This window comes from Phyllobates terribilis, unplaced genomic scaffold (assembly GCF_046119375.1).
Source record: "Phyllobates terribilis strain yellow unplaced genomic scaffold, ASM4611937v1 Scaffold_9009__1_contigs__length_23587, whole genome shotgun sequence".
Taxonomy (NCBI): Eukaryota; Metazoa; Chordata; class Amphibia; order Anura; family Dendrobatidae; genus Phyllobates; species Phyllobates terribilis.
Window position 1 is genome coordinate 1 of NW_027371749.1, and position 23588 is coordinate 23588.

The window sequence follows — 23588 nt, forward strand, 5'->3', positions numbered from 1 at the left end:
ATATAATAGATTCCTCTGTGTGTAATGACTATATATAATAGATCACTCTGTGTGAAATGACTCTATATAATATATCCCTCTGTGTGTAATGACTGTATATAATAGATCACTCTGCGTGTAATGACTCTATATAATAGATCCATCTGGTGTAATGACTCTATATAATAGATCCTCTTCGTGTAATGGACTCTATATAAAGATCCCTCTGCGTGTAATGACTCTATATAATAGATCAACTCTGCGTGTAATGACTCTATATAATAGATCCCTCTGCGTGTAATGACTCTATATAATAGATTCCTCTGCGTGTAATGACTCTATATAATAGATCCCTCTGCGTGTAATGACTCTATATAATAGATCCCTCTGCGTGTAATGACTCTATATGATAGATCCCTCTGCGTGTAATGACTCTATATAATAGATCCCTCTCGTGTAATGACTCTATATAATAGATCCCTCTGCGTGTAATGACTCTATATAATAGATCCCTCTGTGTGTAATGACTCTATATAATAGATCCCTCTGTGTGTAATGACTCTATATAATAGATCCCTGTGTGTAATGACTCTATATAATAGATCCCTCTGTGTGTAATGACTCTATATAATCCCTCTGCGTATGACTCTATATAATAGATCCCTCTGTGTGTAATGACTCTATATAATAGATCCCTCTGCGTGTAATGACTCTATATAATAGATCACTCTGTGTGTAATGACTCTATATAAATAGATCCCTCTGTGTGTAATGATGGTATATAATAGATCCCTCTGCGTGTAATGACTGTATATAATAGATCCCTCTGCGTGTAATGACTCTATATAATAGATCCCTCTGTGTAATGACTCTATATATAGATCCCTCTTCGAGTAATGACTCTATATAATAGATCACTCTGTGTGTAATGACTCTATATAATAGATCCCTCTGTGTGTAATGATGGTATATAATAGATCCCTCTGCGTGTAATGACTCTATATAATAGATCCCTCTGGGTGTAATGACTCTATATAATAGATCCCTCTGTGTGTAATGGCGGTATATAATAGATCCCTCTGCATGTAATGACTCTATATAATAGATCACTCTGTGTGTAATGACTCTAGATAATAGATCCCTCTGTGTGTAATGATGGTATATAATAGATCCCTCTGCGTGTAATGACTGTATATAATAGATCCCTCTGCGTGTAATGACTGTATATCATAGATCCCTCTGCGTGTAATGACTTTATATAATAGATCGCTCTGCGTGTAATGACTCTATATAATAGATCCCTCTGCGTGTAATGACTCTATATAATAGACCTTCTGTGTGTAATGACTCTATATAATAGATTCCTCTGTGTGTAATGACTATATATAATAGATCACTCTGTGTGAAATGACTCTATATAATATATCCCTCTGTGTGTAATGACTGTATATAATAGATCACTCTGCGTGTAATGACTCTATATAATAGATCACTCTGCGTGTAATGACTCTATATAATAGATCCCTCTGCGTGTAATGACTCTATATAATAGATCACTCTGCGTGTAATGACTCTATATAATAGATCCCTCTGCGTGTAATGACTCTATATAATAGATTCCTCTGCGTGTAATGACTCTATATAATAGATCCCTCTGCGTGTAATGACTCTATATAATAGATCCCTCTGTGTGTAATGACTCTATATGATAGATCCCTCTGCGTGTAATGACTGTATATAATAGATCCCTCTGTGTGTAATGACTCTATATAATAGATCCCTCTGTGTGTAATGACTCTATATAATAGATCCCTCTGTGTGTAATGACTCTATATAATAGATCCCTCTGTGTGTAATGACTCTATATAATAGATCCCTGTGTGTAATGACTCTATATAATAGATCCCTCTGTGTGTAATGACTCTATATAATAGATCCCTCTGCATATAATGACTCTATATAATAGATCCCTCTGTGTGTAATGACTCTATATAATAGATCCCTCTGTGTGTAATGACTCTATATAATAGATCACTCTGTGTGTAATGACTCTATATAATAGATCACTCTGTGTGTAATGACTCTATATAATAGATCCCTCTGTGTGTAATGACTCTATATAATATAGGAATTTCACTTTTGATGATATTCTAATTTAGTGAGATACACCTGTAGATTGAGAATTTACATCTCCCAGTTGCCAAGATAAAGAGCATCATATATAGGCGGTTGCAGACTATGAAATAAATGCTCATAGATTCTACAACAGACGATACGTTGACTATTCGTTTTATCGGTTGCCCTTGTTTTGTTGGGGGAAGAAGAATGATTGTCCATTTTGTATTGTATAATCATTAGACTAACTTTCTTTTCTTAATTACAAAGCATACATCAGGCTCCTTACAAGAAGTCACATAGGAGATATGTCATCAGTCAGGTTGTTGCATGATCGACATTTCACAGAAGCGGTAACAGTTTCTAAAACGCCATGCGATGTTTTTCAGCGGCTTCCTCCATGTTCCTTGCAGTCTCTTCCCTGTTGCTTCCTCTTCTGGAAAGTCGCCCGGTGCTCTCAGATGGTCCTTTGTGGGTCACATTATTGCAGCGGTGCACAAGTATTGGGTCACGTGACGTATTGCGGCACTTTAGAAGACGCTGCAAGATTTGCTTATCACAGCGCTCCTTCCGAAAATCATCTTCATACACCTTCAGCTGTGGGAAGAACAAACCAATGGGGAATATAAAAGAAAGCATTCAAAACAAAATAAATTGTATGTGCAAGCAGAAAAGTTAGAATGTTCTTTGTTTGTTCATGTATAATGGTCATGTGTCCATTTGCATCATATTGGGGTATTCTTATATTCATCTGATTTTTTATTTTACTTCTTTGAAGTATTTACAATTTTTTTCTAATACGGGAAAGGCAATGTCAGAGATGTCGCACCTCTCACATCTTATTTTTCCTCCCTGTTCCCACCATCTCAGCATTAACCTTTTCTTTTGTCTGTAGGTTGAATGGCAGTAATTGCTTCGATCACTCTCTAATGGCCCTGGCTTTTATAACGGGACCCCTCAGTTTTACACCAGACTCAAGCAATAAGGTTCTACATGTTGAATGAGGTGTAAATGATGAACTTTTCTGCAGCACAAAAGATCATTTCACCCGACGAACGAGTAGTTTGCTCATTTATCAGGTGTTTAGATTGCAAGATTATCGGGAAACGCTCCTTCACAGTAATCTTGTGTAATCTACTAATGACGTATTTGGCTCTGACCTGGCTTGTTTCTGACCTTGTCTTATGATTGAACACTACCAGCACTGCCCTTTTCCTGTCATCCGAATAAAACTGAACTCAGCCAACCCGTTACTGCCCAAATTAAATTATGTATAATAATGAGAAATGACACAGGGAAAAAGTAATGAACACTCTTACTGAAATTTATTTAATACTTCTAACAAAAGTCACTGTTGGTGATGAAGCTTCAAAATGCCTTCTGTATGGAGGAACTAGTCGCAGGCATTGCTCAGGTGTGATTTTGGTCCATTCTTCCACACAAACTCTTCACATCCTGAAGGTCCTGTGGCTCCTATGAACTCCGAGCTTTAGTTCCTTCCATACATTTTCTATTGGATTCAGGTCCGGTGATTGTCTCGGCCATTTCCTTCTCTGACACCATCTGAGAGTTTCCTTGGCTGTGTGTTTGGGATCATTGTCTTGCTGAAATGTCCACCCTCATTTCATTTTCAACATCCTTGTAGATACACCAGATTATTATCAAGAATGTCTCATTTATCCATTCATCCTTCCTTCAATTAAATGAAGTTTGCCAGTGCCGTATGCTGACAAATAGCCCTACACCATGATGTTCCAACCTACAAACCTCACTGTTGATATGGTGTTTTTGGGGTTATAAGCAGTGCCTGTTGGCCTTCAAACATGGTGTGTATTATGGCATCCAAAGAGCTCAATTTTGGTCTCATCTGATTAGACTGTAATCTCCCAGTATTTCACAGGCTTGTCTAAATGTTGTTCAGCAAACGTTATCCCCTTCACGACCTTGGGATTTTCCATTTTTGCGTTTTTGTTTTTCTGCTCACCTTCCTCCCAGAGCCAGAACTTTTTTTTTTCCATCAATATTGCCATGTGAGGGCTTGTTTTTTGTGGGACGAGTTGTACTTTTGAATGCCACAACTGATTTTACTATATAGTGTATTGGAAAACAGGAAAAAAAAATCCAAGTGTGGTGAAATTGCAAAAAAAAGTGCAATTCCACAATTGTTTTTTTTTTTTACCATGTTCACTAAATGCTAAAACTGACCTGACAATTTCTCCAGGTCATTACGAGTTTGCAGATACCAAATATGTACAGTTTCTTTTTTATTTAAGTGGTGAAAAAAAAATCCAAAGTTTGTAAGAAAAAAAATGGCGCCATTTTCTGAGACACGTAGAGTTACCTTTTTTCGGGATCTGGGGCCAGGTGAGGGCTTATTCTTTGCGTGCCGAGCTGACATTTTTCATTGATACCATTTTGGGATAGATACAATGTTTTGATCGCCTATTATTGTATTTTATTGCACTGATGGTTGCGACCAAAAAAACGTAATTCCGGTGTTTTGACTTTTTTTTCTTGTTACGCCGTTTACAGAACGGATTCATTATTTTTATATTTTGATAGATCGGGAGTTTCTGAACGCAGCGATACAAAATATGTGTATTTTTTTGTTTTATTTTCAATGGGGCAAAAAGGGGGCGATTTAAACTTTTATATTTTTTTAATATTTAAAAAAAACAACTTTTTTTTTACTTTTTATCTGCTTCAATAGTCTCCTTAGGAGACTTGAAGCTGCGATCTTCTGATTGTTTATCTACTATGAACGCCGGCCATGGGCCAGTGTTAATAGCAGATGAGAAGGGACAAGCACAGGGGTCTTCTGCAGATCCCTGATCGTCATGCCAACCCATCGTCGCCCGCTGTCATGTGACGGGGCACCGATGGGCTGGGTTTGTGACTTGCTTCCGGCGACTGTTAGGGGCACATGAAAGCTGATCAACCCAGACCCGAAGCCTGCATCAAATGCCGGGACAAGACCTATGATGTACCTATGCGTCATAGGTCGTGAAGGGGTTAAACGTGCTTGAACATGCTTTTTGTTCAGCAATAGAGTCTTGTGTTGTGAGAATGCATGCAGGACATGGAGGTTGTGTGGTGAGCATCCATACAGGACATGGAGGTTGTGTGGTGAGCATCCATACAGGACATGGAGGTTGTGTGGTGAGCATCCATACAGGACATGGAGGTTGCGTGGTGAGCGTGCATACAGGCCATGGAGGTTGTGTGGTGAGCATCCATACAGGCCATGGAGGTTGTGTGGTGAGCGTGCACACAGGCCATGGAGGTTGCGTGGTGAGCGTGCACACAGGCCATGGAGGTTGCGTGGTGAGCGTGCATACAGGCCATTGAGGTTGCGTGGTGAGCGTGCATACACGCCATGTAGGTTGCGTGGTGAGTGTGCATGCAGGCCATGGAGGTTGCGTGGTGAGCGTACATACAGGTCGTGGAGGTTGCGTGATGTGCGTGCATAGAGGCCGTGGAGGTTTTGTGATGTGCGTGCATACAGGCCGTGGAGGTTGCGTGGTGAACATGCATACAGGCCATGGAGATTGTGTGGTGAGCGTGCATAAAGGCCATGGAGGTTGCGTGGTGAGTTTGCATACAGGCCGTGGAGGTTGTGTGGTGAGCGTGCATCCAGGCCATGGAGGTTGCGTCCATACAGGCCATGGAGGTTGTGTGGTGAGCATTCATACAGGCTATGGAGGTTGTGTGGTGAGCGTGCATACTGGCCATGGAGGTTGCGTAGTGATCGTGCATACAGGCCATGGAGGTTGCGTGGTGAGCGTGCATACAGGTTTCGGAGGTTGAATGGTGAGCGTGCATACAGGCCATGAAGGTTGTGTGCTGAGCGTGCATACAGGACATGGAGGTTGAGTGGTGAGCGTGCATACAGTCTATGGAGGTTGCGTGGGGAGCGTGCATACAGGTCATGCAGGTTGAGAGCATTACTTACTGTTTTCTTTGAAACAATTGAATCAGCTGATTCCAGGTCTTTCTGAATCTCTCCACAGTTGGTCCTTGGCTCTTGAACAACTCCTCTGATAATTCGCTTCACTCCTCTGTCTGAAATCTTGCAGGGAGCACCTGGTCATGGCCAGTTTATGGTGAAATTATATTCTTTCCACTTCTGGATTATGGTCCCAATAGTACTCACTGAAACCTTCAGTAGTTTAGAAATTCTTCTGTAACCAATGCCATCAGTATGTTTTGCAACAATAAGGTTGTGAAGCTCTTGAGACAGCTCATTGGCTTTTCCCGTCATTAGATATTTCTTGTGTGGCACCTTGGTTAATGAGATGCCTTTTTATTGGCCATCAGCTGAACCAGCTGATAGTATTTGTCATTGAGTGGCAGAATTGCTTACTAATTACTGATAGATTTCAGCTGGTGTCAGGACTTTCCAGGGCTTTTTGCACCTCTTTCTTCATGTGTTCAATCATTTTTCACTGTGTCATTTCTCATTATTACAGATAACTTAATTAATGGACATATATGGTGATTTCTTTGCCTGTGAGGATTGGATGGGTTGCTACTGACATCCGGTGATGGTTTCATGTCAATAGCAACTTTAGAAATATATTTACTTAGAAAATTGGTGACGTGTTCAATACTTAGTTAACCTGCTGAATATGCCCCCCATCCTGGTATATATGTCCCAAATACTGGGCCCATCCTGGGAAATATGTTCCCAATCCTGGTATATCTGTCCCCCGTTCTGCCGCTGTTCTTTTAATGCATAAAAAATTAAAATGACACCCTCTGACACTGCCTCCCCTGCTGCGCTGTGTTATGGTGACCTCCACTTCACATTCTCTCTGCTGACATTCCCACCATAATCATTGGCGATTTCAGCATCCCCTCTGACACCCACCAGTCAGCAGCATCCAAACTCCTGTCGCTTACTTCATCCTTTGGACTTACTCAGTGGTCCTCCTCAGCCACCCACACAGACAGACATACATTTGGACCTCATCTTCACCCGACTCTGCTCCCTATCTAACCTCACAACCTGCCCCCTTACCTTATCTGACCACCATCTACTCACTTTCTCATCTCTCTCCTCTTCACCTGTCACCCATATCTAACAACTAGCACAGCAATGCAGAAACCTTTCACATTAAGGAACTCACACACTCTCTGATTCTATTCTACCACTGACATCCATCTTCACTCCACAACACAGACAGGGCCACCGCTTTCTACAATGCCACTCTCGCATCAGCTATTGACTCGGTCTCCCCTCTCGTGCTTGGCAGAGTGCAACGAATCAATAGAGAACCCTGGCACAATAACCTCACTAAAAACTTTGGCAAGTGTCCAGGGTTGTGGAGTGGCGTTGGAAGAAAGCACATTCGCAAGATGACTTCACTGCATTCAAACACGCAACACTCGCATTCAAATCAGCCCTCACCTCTGTTAAACAGGCCTACTTCACAACACTCATATCTTCCTTATCCTAGACCCCTAAACAATTATTCAACACTTTTAACTCCCTCCTCCGCCCTCCACTGCCCCCTCGAGCACACTTCAAAAACAAGATTGACCAAACAAGGCAAGCCTTCATTGTCCGACCACAAAAACTCCTTTGTTTTCCAGATAATTGCCGTTCCCTCATAACCTCCATCTCCAACATCACTGAAGGAGAGCTTACTCTCCTCCTATCACTAACTTCTGGTACCTTTCCCTCTGCTTTCAAACATGCACAATCACGCCCATCCTCAAAAAGCCATCCCTCGACCCAGCCGCTTTGTCCAGCTATCACCCCATATCGCTGCTCCCATTTGCCTCCAAACTCCTTGAGCAACACGTTCACGCTGAACTTTCCTCTCATCTAAGTCTCTCTTTGACAACCAACAATCTGGCTTCCATCCCCATCATTCCACCGAAACTACCCTTACCAAAATTACTAATGACTTACTTACAGCCAAATCTAAAAGACAATTCTCTGTACTCCTTCTTCTAGACCTGTCCTCTACCTTTGACACAGTTGACCACTGCCTCCTACTACAGATTCTCTCTTCCTTTGGTCTCAAAGACCTTGCCCTGTCCTGGATCTCCTCATACCTTTCTAACCGCACACTTAGCATCTCCCACTCCCACACTACTTCCTCATCCTGATCTCTCTCTGTTGGAGTCCCTCAAGGTTTCGTCCTAGGACCCCTACTTTTCTCCATCTATACCCTTGGCCTGGGACAGTTCAAAAAGTCCCATGGCTTCCAGTATCACCTGTACACTGATGACACTCAGATCTACCTCTCTGGCCCAGACGTCACCTCTCTGCTGTCCAGAATCCCAGCATGTCTAGCAGCCATATCCTCCTCCTTCTCCTCCCGCTTCCTTAAGCTCAATGTGGACAAATCTGTACTCATCATCTTTCCTACATCTCACGTATCTTCCCCATCTGATCTTTCTATCACAATAAATGACACTACTCTTTCCCCTGCACCAGAAATCCGCTGCCTCGGTGTACCCCTTGACTCTGCTCTGTCCTTCAAACCCCACATCCAAGCTCTCGCCACCTCCAGCTCAAAAATATTTCCAGCATCCGTCCTTTCCTCAACAATAATAATAAACAATTCCACTCAGCTCCCTCCGTTCCCACAAAGCGCAGCATCCTCTTCTGTAGCCAGCAGCTGACTTCAAGCAATGGGCAGTGCATGACATCTCAGCCATGTGTAGCCAGTGACTTGCACGCCAGCCTCTGATTGACCTGCGGCATATAGTGCCATGTAGAGACCCAGCAAGTCTCTGCATCACAATGCATTTCTGCTGAAATAGGAGCAGCCCCCCCCTTTCCACATGGGCACCGTCTGCAACCATGAACATTATGCCCCTGGCTCTGTCTGACCATGTAGAGTTGCTCCAGTTCATGGTCGGCACATATCACAGCTCCTGGTCAGGGGATGGAAGCATAAGTCACTTATGATAAGTTAGTACAGCAGAGACTCGCAGATGATTTGTTCTTAGATAACACATTTCCCTGCTCGTTTTATCACAGGAGCGAGTGTTATTTCACAATGGTTACACAGTTTACCTGTTCTTTTAGGATCAACATTTGCTCTTTCATTTCTTTTTCTTTCTTCTTTAGCTTTGCGTTCTCGGTTTTCATGCGTTCTCCATCTACGTGCTCCGTCTTGTAATCTGCTGCATAAATTTCTGACTAAATCAGAAAGGAAACATTAAAATATTGATCCTGACTAGTAAATCTGTGACGTTAGAGTATTTACAAGCCTCTGGGTAACGGTGCGTCGCAAAGAAGCACAACTACTACACAATTGTTATATATATTGTTTTTAGTGCGGGTGGTCTCCCGAAAAACAAGAATTTGTAGGAAATGTTGCGTTTATAAAGAAAACTTCAAAAGCATTCTATTGTATGGGTGTTTGTTGCTTTGTGCTTAGTTTTTCTCAGTCTACTACTTGTGGGGAATAAAGTTGTGTTACGTCACATTATGTGACCATACATGTTCAGTAAATTCACTGGGAAAGCTCTGAGGACATACACCAACTGCAGCCATAGCCCCCCGGACCTTACGAAGGTCTAAATATGTTCATTCATCCCTCCGTTGTTCTGCAACTTCATACCTTTTATCACTGTATTGAACGGCGCAGCAAATTTTGCAAAAGTTTTCACATAGAGCAGGAGCATCACAGAAGAAGTATAACGCACAATATGTAATTTATCATTCATTGTGGTGGGTATGGCACAGTGGCACTATTCAAATCAGAGTCTGCTCCAAATATATATATATTATAGTGTGAATAGAGCCATAGCACCACACAGGATGCAGAAATAGGACATGATGTGATTACAAGACGATTTTTGCAAGTAAGACATGTAGCTACCTTGTAAATTTTAAACTTGTAAACTAAGAAAATTGTCATACTTTCTATTGATTGGGCATTTTATAAAAATAAACCACAGCTAAACAGGGCTGCATTTCTGCAACACAGAAAAATGTCAATATGAATATATTAACAGCAAAGATTTATTAAGCTTTATGTGCGAGAGTTCTTGTTTTCATTTGCAACCAAAAACTTCCATGACTGCACCATGTAGATGATGTGTTTTAGACCTAGATGAAAAAGAGTGTGGGCTGCTGATAGGAATATATCCTAACATGGAATAGATAGAATCGTGGTGAATATTTCTGGCACAAAGTATGCCAAATACAAGGTGGTGTGAACCAGGCTGATCTGCTCTCCGTCACTTCACTATCTTTTTATGTACTACTATGTGCAGCTTTCCATTAAGATGAGAAATGGCAATGGCTCTCCATCCAGGGACAATGTTCCCAGGATTCCCTCTTATAGTGCAGACCCCCTGCTGATAGCACACAGCCAATGTCAGTGTCAGGGTTTGCAGTGGCTCCATTAATTCTATACATACCATAGTCAATAGCAACTGTGGCATGTGAGGAGTTTGACAGACTGAGAAAAAGCTCAAGCCTCATAATCACATTTATTTCCATATACACAGAGGCGCTGGGAGCTGCACATTCAATTCCAAATGAAAACATGAAAAAAATTTACATTTTTTAACTAAAAATGGAAGAAAAAGGAATAATAGGAGGCTCAAAAAATACCAGTATCTGCATAATCATTTAAAAACTGGAATATTTACAGTATAAACTGTACATACATCTCTCACGTCTGTGCTGTGCTTGTGTGATTTGTAGAAAGTGTGTGCTGTGCCTGTGTGGTCTGTAGAAAGTGTGCGCTGTGCCTGTGTGATGTGTAGAAAGTGTGCGCTGTGCCTGTGTGATGTGTAGAACGTGTGCGCTGTGCCTGTGTGATGTGTAGAACGTGTGTGCTGTGCCTGTGTGGTCTGTAGAAAGTGTGATCTGTGCCTGTGTGATGTGTAGAAAGTGTGCGCTGTGCCTGTGTGATGTGTAGAACGTGTGTGCTGTGCCTGTGTGATGTGTAGAACGTGTGCGCTGTGCCTGTGTGATGTGTAGAATGTGTGCGCTGTGCCTGGGTGGTGTGTAAAACGTGTGCGCTGTGCCTGTGTGACGTGTAGAACGTGTGCGGTCTGCTCGTGTGATGTGTAGAACGTGTGTGCTGTACCTGTGTGATGTGTAGAAAGTGTGCGGTCTGCTTGTGTGATGTGTAGAACGTGTGCACTGTGCCTCTGTGATGTGTAGAACGTGTGTGCTGTGCCGGTGTGATGTGTAGAACGTGTGCGCTGAGCCTGTGTGATGTGTAGAACGTGTGCGCTGAGCCGGTGTGATGTGTAGAACGTGTGCGCTGTGCTTGTGTGATGTGTAGAAAGTGTGCGCTGTGCCTGGGTGGTGTGTTGAAAGTGTGCGCTGTACTTGTGTGACGTTTAGAAAGTGTGCGGTCTGCTCGTGTGATGTGTAGAATGTGTGTGCTGTGCCTGTGTGATGTGTAGAATGTGTGCGGGCTGCTTGTACGATGTGCAGAAAGTGTGCTTAAGTGGTCATGTGTGACATTACCACTGCTGCCTGTACACATCAACGGAGCAGTAGCAGAGACACATCAAAAGAGCAGGTGAAAATGAGTAATTCTAATTGTATTATTTTTTCCCTAGCACAAGACGATGAGTACAAAAAAAAATTAAAATGGAAGACCTCTTTAAGAAAGGGGGGGCGCAGGGCCCCATACACAATTATTGCACAGGGGCTTTCAGTGTCTGCCACTGCTGACATCAAGATAACCAGTAGAAGAAAACGATATCATTATTTATCCCACATTGTGAATGCTGCAAAAAATAAACTATGCCAGAATTGTCATTTTTGTTCACCTCACCTCATCACTTGTGGGTGCGGGGCCAGTCTCTACATGCAGGGGATTTTTCTTACAACACACTGTGACAGTGCGCTCTCTTGCTGGATCATCACTTCTAATCAGAGCTGATGAGTGAGCGCACTGTCACTGTGTATATTACACAGTCATAAGAATCAACTCAGCATCCGTCGGAATGGACAACAGATGTCATTGTTTCAGGAAGGGGAAAAGAGCTGCAAGCAGTGACCACAGCCTGTGCCCCCTGATGACACTTTGACTAACCCAGCATGCATCGCAATTCGTAGAAGTGCCAAAGAGAATGTAATGCAAAAAATAAAGCATATACAGAGTGTAGTGTGTGAAGGATAGATAATTTTTAATTAGAGAATATTAGAAAAGAGATTAGATTATAACATTAAATGGGGATTTAGGGTGAGAATAATTGTCAGTTCCGGTCCACCCCTTTATGGTCAAATTAGGTCTGTTCCTTAAGGGGTTAAATATGTCTTACATTAAAATGTCAAACAGCATGAACCACTTTAAAAGTTCTAGAACATTTTAAGACTGTCTATTGTAAGTTTGCACTGTCTAAGAATAAGAGACTACTGATAAATCTGTCTCATTGTATCTACAAAGACGGACATTGTGTGACAGGAGGTCAGAGCTTCATACCTCATATTGTATGGAGTGATGATACTAATGTAAGTTCCCTGCTCCTGGTATTACACTTACCAGCTGCCCTCTTCAGCTCTTCCCGATGCTGCTTCGTTCCCGATCCCCCATCTTGTGACCACAGCTCCTGACCGGATGTCAGAGGTAATGGTCACCAGCTCTCAGTGTAAGTCTATGAGCCTGGTTCTGGCCTTGTTCTGGCCTCATTGACTTACATTGAGTTGTGACTTCCGGTCCTCAGCAAACACTGAAGCGTCCAGCAGATCACAAGTGGCACAGAGAACAGATGAAGACGGCGGCAGGGGAGTATAATACTGGGGGCAGGAAACTTACATTAGTGACAACCCCTGCAGCGCTGTAAGAAATGAACACACTGGAGTGGGGCTTTAGCTGAACAGTTATGTTGGAGGAACATCTCAGTCCTGGAGGGCTGCAGGACACGGCGTGATCGGCTCCTAAACTAACATCACTAGTAAAGTTCGGCTGCTGATTTCACTTCTGATACCCTGTGGTGCTCTAAGCAGGCAATGTACTTCTCCTACACTATCTATGTGATGCTGATCTTACACTTTGGATATGAATAATAGAAAGATGATTTGAAGCAATTATCTGTTCTGGACGCTGCTGGTTGTTACTTGCAGTTAGAAATAAACTGCAGTTCAGATAAATAAATATTAATTGGTTGAAACAATAAAGTTGGAGATACATTCACTGCGTGTCAGTTCCTGAAGTCTTCATCAGGCGTGTGATATACAGCAGAGAGCAGGGCTTACATAGTTGCTGGGTCAGGGAGTCGGCAGGAATATAGTGTGCAGTGTTAGTGGGACAGACTCCTTTTACGTTGTGTAGACCCCGCTTGTGTCTTGAGGAGGTAGCGAGCTGCAGTGTTACCTGGGTGCTTAGTCGCTGTGAGCAATGTAATAGATTGGGTAACAGGATGCAGGCTGGCTCCCAGTAACGCGCCTAAAGGACATTTTAGCATGGAAAAGCAATGTGTTCTTTCAATAAAAGTAGATTTGTCTACCTCAAGTGCAGCTGGCAGTGCCTAAAATAAGGATCTGGTTTATATGGTCTTTGTCCTACCGTCTCCTACAGAGGCGGAGATCGAGCTGTGGAGTTGGTCTATGATCGCGGTGTGCTTATAGTAAATATATCATTGTCATCTATGGTATCACATTGGAGAAAGCCTCCTCTTGTTTTTTTCTTCTTCAGAGACGCTCTATGTAACTAGCACAAAACAGGAGTTGCATCACTAGATGACCATTTGGATAACGCTGGGTACATCTGTATATGGACAATGTTAAAGGAATTCGGTCCTCCTCCAAATATAGATTAAACTAAGTATCCAGTCACCTAAGGGAGTTAGTCTCTATTATAAAAAATAACTTTAGTGTCTTAATTATTGCCTTTAGTTTTTTTTTTTAAAAAAATGCAATTTTTGGGTGCTTCGTGCACTCTTGCTTTAGCATAGGGAAAGGATCCAGCTCCACAGAATAAAGCGTAATCTTTTATCAGGGAATGAGTTTAAATCCAACCAAAACAAGGTATGGCTGATATACAGGTGCACAGTCCATGATTCGGGGGTCAGAACTGACCGGGCGATCAACGCGTTTCTGGTGTAATGCACCATTTGGTGAGCTGCATATCCTGCTACATGTTCACAAACTTGCCAGTGGAAAAGCCAAACTTCACATGCCAGAAATGCAAGCTTGTGTCCCTGTTGGAGGAAAAGTTGCGAAATCTAGAAGAGAGGTTAACTACCTTGAAAATCATTAAGGAAGGTGAAGAGTTCTTAGACAGAGCAGAATTATCTCTTCATGATTCAGAAAGAGAAGAAATTCGAACTGCACCTGACGAAACAGAGGAATGGAAGCCTGTGACCCACAGAAGCAGGAGGATCGAGAGGCAGTCAGCACCCATACTGCTCAGGAACCAGTACCAGGCTCTCACGCAGGAGAACCATGAAGAAATACAGCAAAATAAGACTTTGCCAGCAATGAATAACCTTGTAAGCCCTCAGAATCCTCCTGGATGGAGAAAGAAGAATGTTGTGAAGAAAAAACGGAGAGTGGTGGTCATGGGGGATTCCCTGTTAAGAGGAACAGAGGCCGCTATCTGCAGACCAGACATAACCTCAAGAGAAATGTGCTGTCTTCCAGGAGCAAAAATTAAAGATGTGTCTGACAGGATATCAAGACTCTTCAGACCTACAGATCACTACCCATTCCTGCTAATACATGTGGGGACAAATGACACCGCAAGAAAGGACCTGGAAACCATCTGCAGTGACTTTGAAGACTTAGGCAAGAAAATGAAAGAATTGGGAGCGCAGGTGGTCTTCTCATCCATCCTCCCAGTGGATGGCCATGGAACAATGAGGTGGAATAAGATTCTACAGGTGAACAACTGGCTACGTCGATGGTGCCGTCAACAAGGATTTGGATTTCTGGATCACGGAATGAATTACCTATACGATGGACTACTTGCTAGAGATGGGGTGCACCTTACGAAGACTGGAAAACATGTATTTGGAAGTCGCCTTGCTACACTCATCAGGAGAGCTTTATACCAGAACAATGTGGGAAGGGAAGCAAAAGGCCAGAAAAAGCCATACAGCTGACAAATACTATTGAGATCTCTGCTACTGGAAGTGGAAAAGAAGAACAAAGACAAAAAAATCTAAATAATAAAAATATGGGAGGAAGAGAAACCAATCACAAACTAAAATGTTTTTATACAAATGCACAAAGCATGGGCAACAAACAAGGAGAATTGGAACTACTAATGCAGGAAAAGGAATATGATGTCATTGGAATCACTGAAACTTGGTGGGACGATACACATGATTGGAATAAAAGGCTAAAAGGATATAACTTATTTGCAAGAAACAGACTTGATAAACGAGGAGGAGGTGTTGCATTGTATGTTAGAAAAGCGTATATCTGCACAGAGATTGAAGCTTCAGAGACTGGGAGTTCTGTGGAAACTGTTTGGGTAAGAATACAAGGAGAGAACAACGGAAAGGACACCATTGTAGGCATTTACTACAGGCCACCTGGGCAAGCTGAAGATATGGATGAACTCTTTATGTATCAAATGACCAAGTTCTCCAAAAAATATGACGTAGTGGTCATGGGAGATTTCAACTATCCAGACATTTGTTGGGAATCTCTCTCAAGTAAAACTAACAGGTCAAGCAAATTCTTATCCTCTCTTGCTGACAACTTTATCTTCCAAAAGGTAGGGGAGAAAACAAGGGGATCTGCTACTTTTGGATCTAATCCTTATAAACAGGGAGGAAATGGTTGAGGAGGTAAAGGTGGCTGGGACCCTAGGAGGCAGCGATCATGCTATTATAGAATTTTGGATAACTAGAGGAGGAAGACATGTGAAGACTCAAACTTCAAGGTTAGATTTTAGAAAGGCAGATTTTAAGAGACTCAGAAAGAGAATAGGAGGGATCCAATGGCTGGATGTCCTTAAGGACAAAAATGTCCAGGAAGGATGGGAAATTTTTAAAAATGAGATTCTCAAAGCACAATCGTTAACAATCCTGAAAAGTAGGAAGAATGGGAAGCATTTAAGGAAACCAGGATGGATGAACACAGAACTTAAACACATGCTAAAAAGAAAGAAAGAAATGTTTATTAAATGGAAAGAGGGAGGCATATCTAAAGAAGATTATAATGCAGTCTGCAGATCCTGTAGGGCACGTATCAGGTTAGCTAAAGCTGACAATGAATTAAGGCTTGCAAGAGATGTCAAAAGCAATAAAAAAGGATTTTGGGGGTATGTCAAAAGTAAAAGAAAAGTCAAAGATGCTATAGGATTTTTACAGGATGAAAATGGAGAAATGGTAAGAGAGGATGTTGAGAAGGCCGAACTTTTTAATTCCTATTTTGCATCTGTTTTCTCTCAGAAAGAAAATGTAACATCAACTGATCTTCACTGTCCTTTTAAAGGAATAGAGGAATCCAAGTTATCTGTAAACAGAAAGATTGTGAGGGAATATTTAGCTAACATAAATGAGTTCAAGTCTCCAGGTCCAGATGAATTACACCCCAGAGTACTGAAGGAGATCGTAGAAGAAATTTTAGAACCACTCTCCATAATCTTTGAAAATTCTTGGAGAACAGGAGAAGTCCCAGAAGACTGGAGAAGAGCAAATGTTGTTCCTATCTTCAAAAAGGGGAAGAAGGTGGACCCAGGGAACTATAGGCCGGTGAGTCTGACTTCTATACCAGGAAAGATCTTTGAACAAATTATTAAACAACATGTATGTAAGTACATGGATAAGAATGAAGTGATTAACCAGAGTCAGCATGGGTTTGTAACTAACAAGTCATGTCAGACTAACTTAATTTCCTTCTATGACAGAATCACTGACTGGGTGGATCAGGGAAATGCTGTAGATATAGTATATCTTGACTTCAGCAAAGCATTTGACAAAGTATCTCACACCATCCTTATTGAAAAAATGACCAAGTATGCAATGGACCAGGCAACTGTTAGGTGGATTCATAACTGGCTTAGTGATCGGACTCAAAGGGTGGTTGTAAATGGCTTCACATCCAGCAGGATGAATGTCTCAAGTGGGGTACCACAGGGCTCCGTCCTGGGACCTGTATTGTTCAACATCTTTCTCAATGATTTAGATGAAGGAATTGAGGGTAAACTGATTAAATTTGCTGATGACACAAAGCTAGGAGGGATAGCTAATACTAGAGAAGAGAGAGAGAGGATTCAAAAAGACCTAAATAAACTGGAGCAGTGGGCAGCAAACAACAGAATGGTTTTTAACAGGGAAAAATGCAAAGTACTACATCTGGGCAATAAAAATGAAAAAAGCATATACAGAATGGGAGGAATAGAGCTAAGCAACAGTACATGTGAAAAAGACTTAGGTATACTAATAGATCATAGACTGAACATGAGTCAACAGTGTGATGCAGCAGCAAAAAAGGCAAATACAATTCTGGGATGTATTAACAGAAGCATACAGTCTAGATCACGTGAAGTCATTATCGGTCTTTACTCCTATTTGATCAGACCTCATCTGGAATACTGTGTACATTTTTGGGCACCACATTTTAAAAAAGACATAGACAAACTGGAGCAAGTTCAGAGAAGAGCGACCAGAATGGTGACTGGTCTGCAAACCATGTCCTATGAGGAACGGTTGCAGGATTTGGGAATGTTTAGCTTGCAAAAAAGAAGACTGAGAGGAGACTTAATAGCTGTCTACAAATATGTCAAGGGCTGTCACATTGTAGAAGGATCATCTTTATTCTCATTTGCACAAGGAAAGACTAGAAGCAACGGGATGAAACTAAATGGGAGGAGACACAGATTAGATATTAGAAAAAACTTTTTGACAGTTAGGGTGATTAATGAGTGGAACAGGCTGCCACGAGAGGTGGTGAGTTCCCCTTCAATGGACGTCTTCAAACAGAGGCTGGACAGACATCTGTCTGAGATGATTTAGTGAATCCTGCTTTGAGCAGGGGGTTGGACCAGATGACCCAGGAGGTCCCCTCCAACTCTACCATTCTATGATTCTAAATCGCTGATGAATAGAAATTAACATGCTCTAGTGTAGGGGTCCCCAACCTGTAGCTCGGGAGCCACATGTGGTTCGCAGTCCCATGAATTGTGGCTCGCAGCTGTCTGCCAGTTTGGTGAATTACCTCTAGGTCTAGCAAACAGGTATGAAGAGCAGATCTCAAAATGGTGAATTTTGTGAGAAGCCCTGCACAGAAGAGCAGATTTGGATAGGGGTTCAGAGATAATTTAAGTATGGTAAGCTGGAGGCAGGATGATACTACCTGACACAGGAGGTGCTTGAAGTTGGATCTGACAGTGTGGTGGAAGTGCTTGATGGGAGAATAATGAATGGGGGGATTGTGGGAACCCCTGGATCTTAGGGGTGATTTCTGTGGAAAAGCTTTGGATATCATTATACCAGTAATGGGGACTTTTGTTGCAACTACTGTGAGGGTGGCAGGAGCTGGATGTAGCTCACAATCTTCTCCCAGAGGTGAATGTGTCTTTCAAGGTCAAAAAGGTTGGGGACTACTGTTCTAGTACATAGATAATGCACACTGGTGTGTATGACCGGGACGGTGCCGGCACGGGTTCAGTCATTACTCTGAGTATAGAGAGCCGCAGCTTAAACCGCCCCCCAGCCCCGACTGATAGCGCCTCAGCCTTAGTGCCGGCTGTCAGTCAGTGCCGGGAGCAGTTACAGCTGTCGCTCTCTATACACAAAGCAACGACTGAACCAGTGTCGCCCTCATGACTGAAAGCTGAATGCTGCAGGGGGAATAGATTTAATTTACTCCTGGCAGCGGAAATGTCAGTACGGGTGCCGGGCAGGTTCAGAGTGTTACTAGCCTGCAGATTAACCCCATATCTGCTGTTTTATACTAAGTTTTCATGTGACAGGTTCCCTTTAGCTGAATTGGACACTGCAGAGTGCAATAGAAAAATTAATCAAAATCTGCAACACAATGTGCGGTAAATTCAGACAGAAATGCATTTCAGCCCACAACTGGAGTCCACTTCTGATGTTGGTGCACGCAACTGAAAGAGGCAATAGATTGAGCCATGTTATGATTACCTGGCATTTCAGAGTTTGCAGCTGTTCCTTTAGTTGAATAATGTCCTGCTCGGTTGTCACACTTTTAACTTCTTGCTTATTTTTCTGGCAGCGATGGGTCTTGTTCGGTAGTTTGTGGCCTTGACTTGTCAGACAATTTTTGGAAACTTGCTCACAATTTTCAGAAAAATTATCAGAACATTCTTTATAGTTCTGCTGCGTCATGACGGCAGGAAAAATGGCTGCAGGAAGATCTGACTGGATATTCTCTTTTTTGGTCTGGTAGGAAATATAATAGGAGTGACATCATAAATCACCAGGGCTCTTTTTAATATGATAATCTAATGCTTCATTTCATCTGTATTAGATTTAGAGCGAAGCATAAAGATTTGCAGGAACCTGGTGCAGCAGCCACATTGGTTGTCTGTGACTAGTGAACCAGAGCACTTCGAGTCTCCTACTACCTGTGACATCCCTGGGACCTTTTCTAATTAATAGGCTCCCGAGATGTCATGCATGTGCCATGCTGCAACTTAATGATATCTTGGAGCCTAGAAACAGAAGAGGCACAAGGGATAGCGCAGACAGTAGGAGAAGAGGTGCAAGGGATAGTGCAGATAATAGAAGAGGTGCAAGGGATAGTGCAGAAAGTAGGAGAAGAAGCGCAAGGGATAGTGCAGAAAGTAGGAGAAGAAGCGCAAGGGATAGCGCAGATAATAGAAGAGGTGCAAGGGATAGTGCAGAAAATAGGAGAAGAAGCGCAAGGGATAGTGCAGATAGTAGGAGAAGAGGCGCAAGGGATAGCGCAGATAATAGAAGAGGTGCAAGGGATACTGCAGAAAGTAGGAGAAGAAGCGCAAGGGATAGTGCAGATAGTAGGAGAAGAGGTGCAAGGGATAGCGCAGATAGTAGGAGAAGAAGCGCAAAAGAGCGCAGATAGTAAGAGAAGAGGCGCAAGGGATAAGCGCAGATAGTAGAAGAGGCACAAGAGATAGAGTAGATATTAGAATAAGAGGCACAAGGGATAAAGCAGATAGTAGGAGAAGAAGCGCAAGAAATAGCGCAGATAGTGGGAGAAGAGGAGCAAGAGATAGAGAAGATAGTAGGAGAAGAGTCGCAAGGGATAGCACAGTTTGTAGGAGAAGAGGCTCAAGAGATACAGCAGATAGTAGGAGAAAAGGCACAAGGGATAGCGCCTTTTCTCCTACTATCTGCGCTATCCCTTGCACCTCTTCTCCTACTATCTGCGCTATCCCTTGCGCCTTTTCTCCCACTATCTGCGCTATCCCTTGAGCCTCTTCTCCTACAATCTGTGGAGAAGAGGCGCAAGGGATAGCGCAGATAGTAGGAGAAGAGGCGCAAGGGATAGCGCAGATAGTAAGAGAAGAAGCGCAAGGGATAGCGCAGATAGGAGAAGAAGCGCAAGGGATAGCGCAGATAGTAGGAAAAGAGGCGCAAGAAGGAGCGCAGATAGGAGAAGAGGTGCAAGGGATAGCGCAGATAGTAAGAGAAGAAGTGCAAGGGATAGCGCAGATAATAGGAAAAGAGGCGCAAGAAGGAGCGCAGATAGTAGGAGAAGAGGCACAAGGGATAGCGCAGATAGTAGGAGAAGAGGTGCAAGGGATAGCGCAGATAGTAGAAGAAGAGGCGTGAGGGATAGGGCAAATAGTAGGAGAAGAGGCACAAGGGATAGAGCAGATTGTAGAAGAGGCATAAGGGATAGCGCAGAGAGTAGGAGAAAAAGTGCAAGGGGTAGCACAGATTGTAGAAGATGATCAAGAGATAGAGCAGATAATAGAAGAAGAGGCGCAAGGGATAGCACAGATAGTAGGAGAAAAAGCGCAAGGGGTAGCACAGATTGTAGAAGAGGTGCAAGAGATAGAACAGATTGTAGGAGAAGAGGCACATGGGATAGCGCAGATAGTAGGGGAAGAGGCGCAAGAGATAGTGCAGAAAGTAGGAGAAGAAGCGCAAAGGATAGAGCAGATAGTAGGAGATGAGGCACAAGGGACAGCGCAGATAGGAAAAAAGCGCAAGGGGTAGCACAGATTGTAGGAGAAGAGGCTCAAGAGATAAAGCAGATAGTAGGAGAAAAGGCGCAAGGGATAGCGCCTTTTCTCCTGCTATCTGCGCTATCCCTTGCGCCTCTTCTACTATCTGCGCTATCCCTTCTGCCTCTTCTCCTACTATCTTCTCTATCTCTTGAGCCTCTTCTCCTACAATCTGTGGAGAAGAGGCACAAGGGATAGCGCAGATAGTAGGAGAAGAGGAGCAAGGGATAGCGCAGATAGTAAGAGAAAAGGCGCAAGGGATAGCACAGATAGTAAGAGAAGAAGCGCAAGGGATAGCGCAGATAGTAGGAAAAGAGGTGCAAGAAGGAGCGCAGATAGTAGGAGAAGAGGCGCAAGAGATAGAGCAGATAGTAGGAGAGGAGGCACAAGGGATAGCGCAGATAGTAGGAGAGGAGGCACAAGGGATAGCGCAGATAGCAGTAGAAGAGGCGCAAGGGATAGCGCAGATAGTAGAAGAGGCGTGAGGGATAGGGCAGATAGTAGGAGAAGAGGCACAAGGGATAGCGCAGATAGTAGGAGAAGAGGCACAAGGGATAGCACAGATAATAGGAGAAGAAGCACAAGGGATAGCGCAGATAGTAGGAGAAGAAGCACAAGGGATAGCGCAGATAGTAGGAGAAGAGGCCCAAGGGATAGCGCAGATAGTAGGAGAAGAGGCCCAAGGGATAGCGCAGATAGTAGGAGAAGAGGCACAAGGGATAGCGCAGATAGTAGGAGAAGAGGCACTAGGGATAGCGCAGATAGTAGGAGAAGAGGCACAAGGGATAGCACAGATAATAGGAGAAGAAGCACAAGGGATAGCGCAGATTGTAGGAGAAGAAGCACAAGGGATAGCGCAGATAATAGGAGAAGAAGCACAAGGGATAGCACAGATAGTAGGAGAAGAGGCCCAAGGGATAGCGCAGATAGTAGGAGAAGAGGCACAAGGGATAGCGCAGATAGTAGGAGAAGAGGCACTAGGGATAGCGCAGATAGTAGGAGAAGAGGCACAAGGGATAGCACAGATAATAGGAGAAGAAGCACAAGGGATAGCGCAGATTGTAGGAGAAGAAGCACAAGGGATAGCGCAGATAATAGGAGAAGAAGCACAAGGGATAGCACAGATAGTAGGAGAAGAGGCACAAGGGATAGCGCAGATAGTAGGAGAAGAGGCCCAAGGGATAGCGCAGATAGTAGGAGAAGAGGCACAAGGGATAGCGCAGATAGTAGGAGAAGAGGCCCAAGGGATAGCGCAGATAGTAGGAGAAGAGGCACAAGGGATAGCGCAGATAGTAGGAGAAGAGGCACAAGGGATAGCGCAGATAGTAGGAGAAGAGGCACAAGGGATAGCGCAGATAGTAGGAGAAGAGGCACAAGGGATAGCGCAGATAGTAGGAGAAGAGGCACAAGGGATAGCGCAGATAGTAGGAGAAGAGGCACAAGGGATAGCGCAGATAGTAGGAGAAGAAGCACAAGGGATAGCGCAGATAGTAGGAGAAGAAGCACAAGGGATAGCGCAGATAGTAGGAGAAGAGAAGAAAGGGATAGCGCTGATAGTAGTATGAGGTACAGTGTTCTGATCCGGCTGCCGCGGACTAACAATGTGTCATCTAGACTGGGATTCTGCAAATCTCTTTTTGTTAAACTCAAATTACCATTTATTTTTAATTAATCTAAAAGATGATATCACTTACACCATGGGCACCGCACTGAGAGAGTGCACTGTAGTGCAGCATAATTTCAATATGCCGCACATACTCCTGCAGCTTCTGATTTCTTTTCATCTCTTGAACCAGTGAAGTCTCATAATATTCCCTCTTATTCTGAGAAAATAGTCAATTAAAGGGAAATCAATGACTTTACATTCTAATCATCAACATCAATATTTAATTACACTGTGTTCCAAATTATTATGCAAATAATATTTTCTCAGATTTTCCCAAATTACCTATATGAATTGCAGTCATTGTAATTTTCCAGTCAAATAACTATTAGAGCACAACTGAAAGGTTTTTGTATAAACTGCCTATGATAACAGGATATTTTTAAAACAATAAAAAACTCAAACTGCCCTCAAAATGCATGTTCCAAATTATTATGCACAGCAGAGTTTTCAACCTTTTCATTTTAATAAAGAACAAAATAATGGTCATTTTTGAAATTATAAGCATTAGCCGGTTGTTAGAAACTGAAATCAAACAGTTTTTACTCAAAACTTTATTCTAGGTGATGTTACATTTGCACATAGGACCCCTTGTTCGAAAGGAGCTTCTGAACTCTCTCGTCCATTGAATTTGTCAGGTTTTGGATGGTTTCTGCTTCAATTGTTTTCCATGAGGACAGAATACCCTCCCAGAGCTGTTGCTTAGATGTGAACTGCCTCCCGCCATTATAGACACTCCTTTTGATGATGCTCCAGAGGTTCTC

The 23588-nt window shown here is 42.9% G+C and overlaps 1 protein-coding gene across 1 annotated transcript; it reads right to left on the bottom strand.

The window, feature by feature from the left end:
- Positions 1–2262: 2262 nt before the first annotated feature.
- On the bottom strand, positions 2263–22982 carry LOC141252493 (uncharacterized). Its single transcript, XM_073670513.1, has 4 exons — positions 22856–22982; positions 19132–19389; positions 9128–9253; positions 2263–2691 (listed from the first exon to the last, which is right to left on the bottom strand). The coding sequence occupies exons 1-4, from the start codon at positions 22943–22945 to the stop codon at positions 2458–2460; spliced, it is 708 nt and encodes a 235-aa protein (XP_073526614.1). The 5' UTR covers positions 22946–22982; the 3' UTR covers positions 2263–2457.
- Positions 22983–23588: the final 606 nt, after the last annotated feature.

What these genes read in the sequence shown, in the direction of transcription:
- LOC141252493 (XM_073670513.1), bottom strand. Translation starts at nt 22,945, where the DNA reads ATGAAAAGAAATCAGAAGCTGCAGGAGTATGTGCGGCATATTGAAATT. An exon ending in CTCAGTGCGGTGCCCATGGT is followed by an intron (nt 19,390 to 22,855) that starts GTAAGTGATATC and finishes ATTTCCTACCAG; the next exon opens with ACCAAAAAAGAGAATATCCA. An exon ending in TGTTGATCCTAAAAGAACAG is followed by an intron (nt 2,692 to 9,127) that starts GTAAACTGTGTA and finishes TTCTTCCCACAG; the next exon opens with CTGAAGGTGTATGAAGATGA.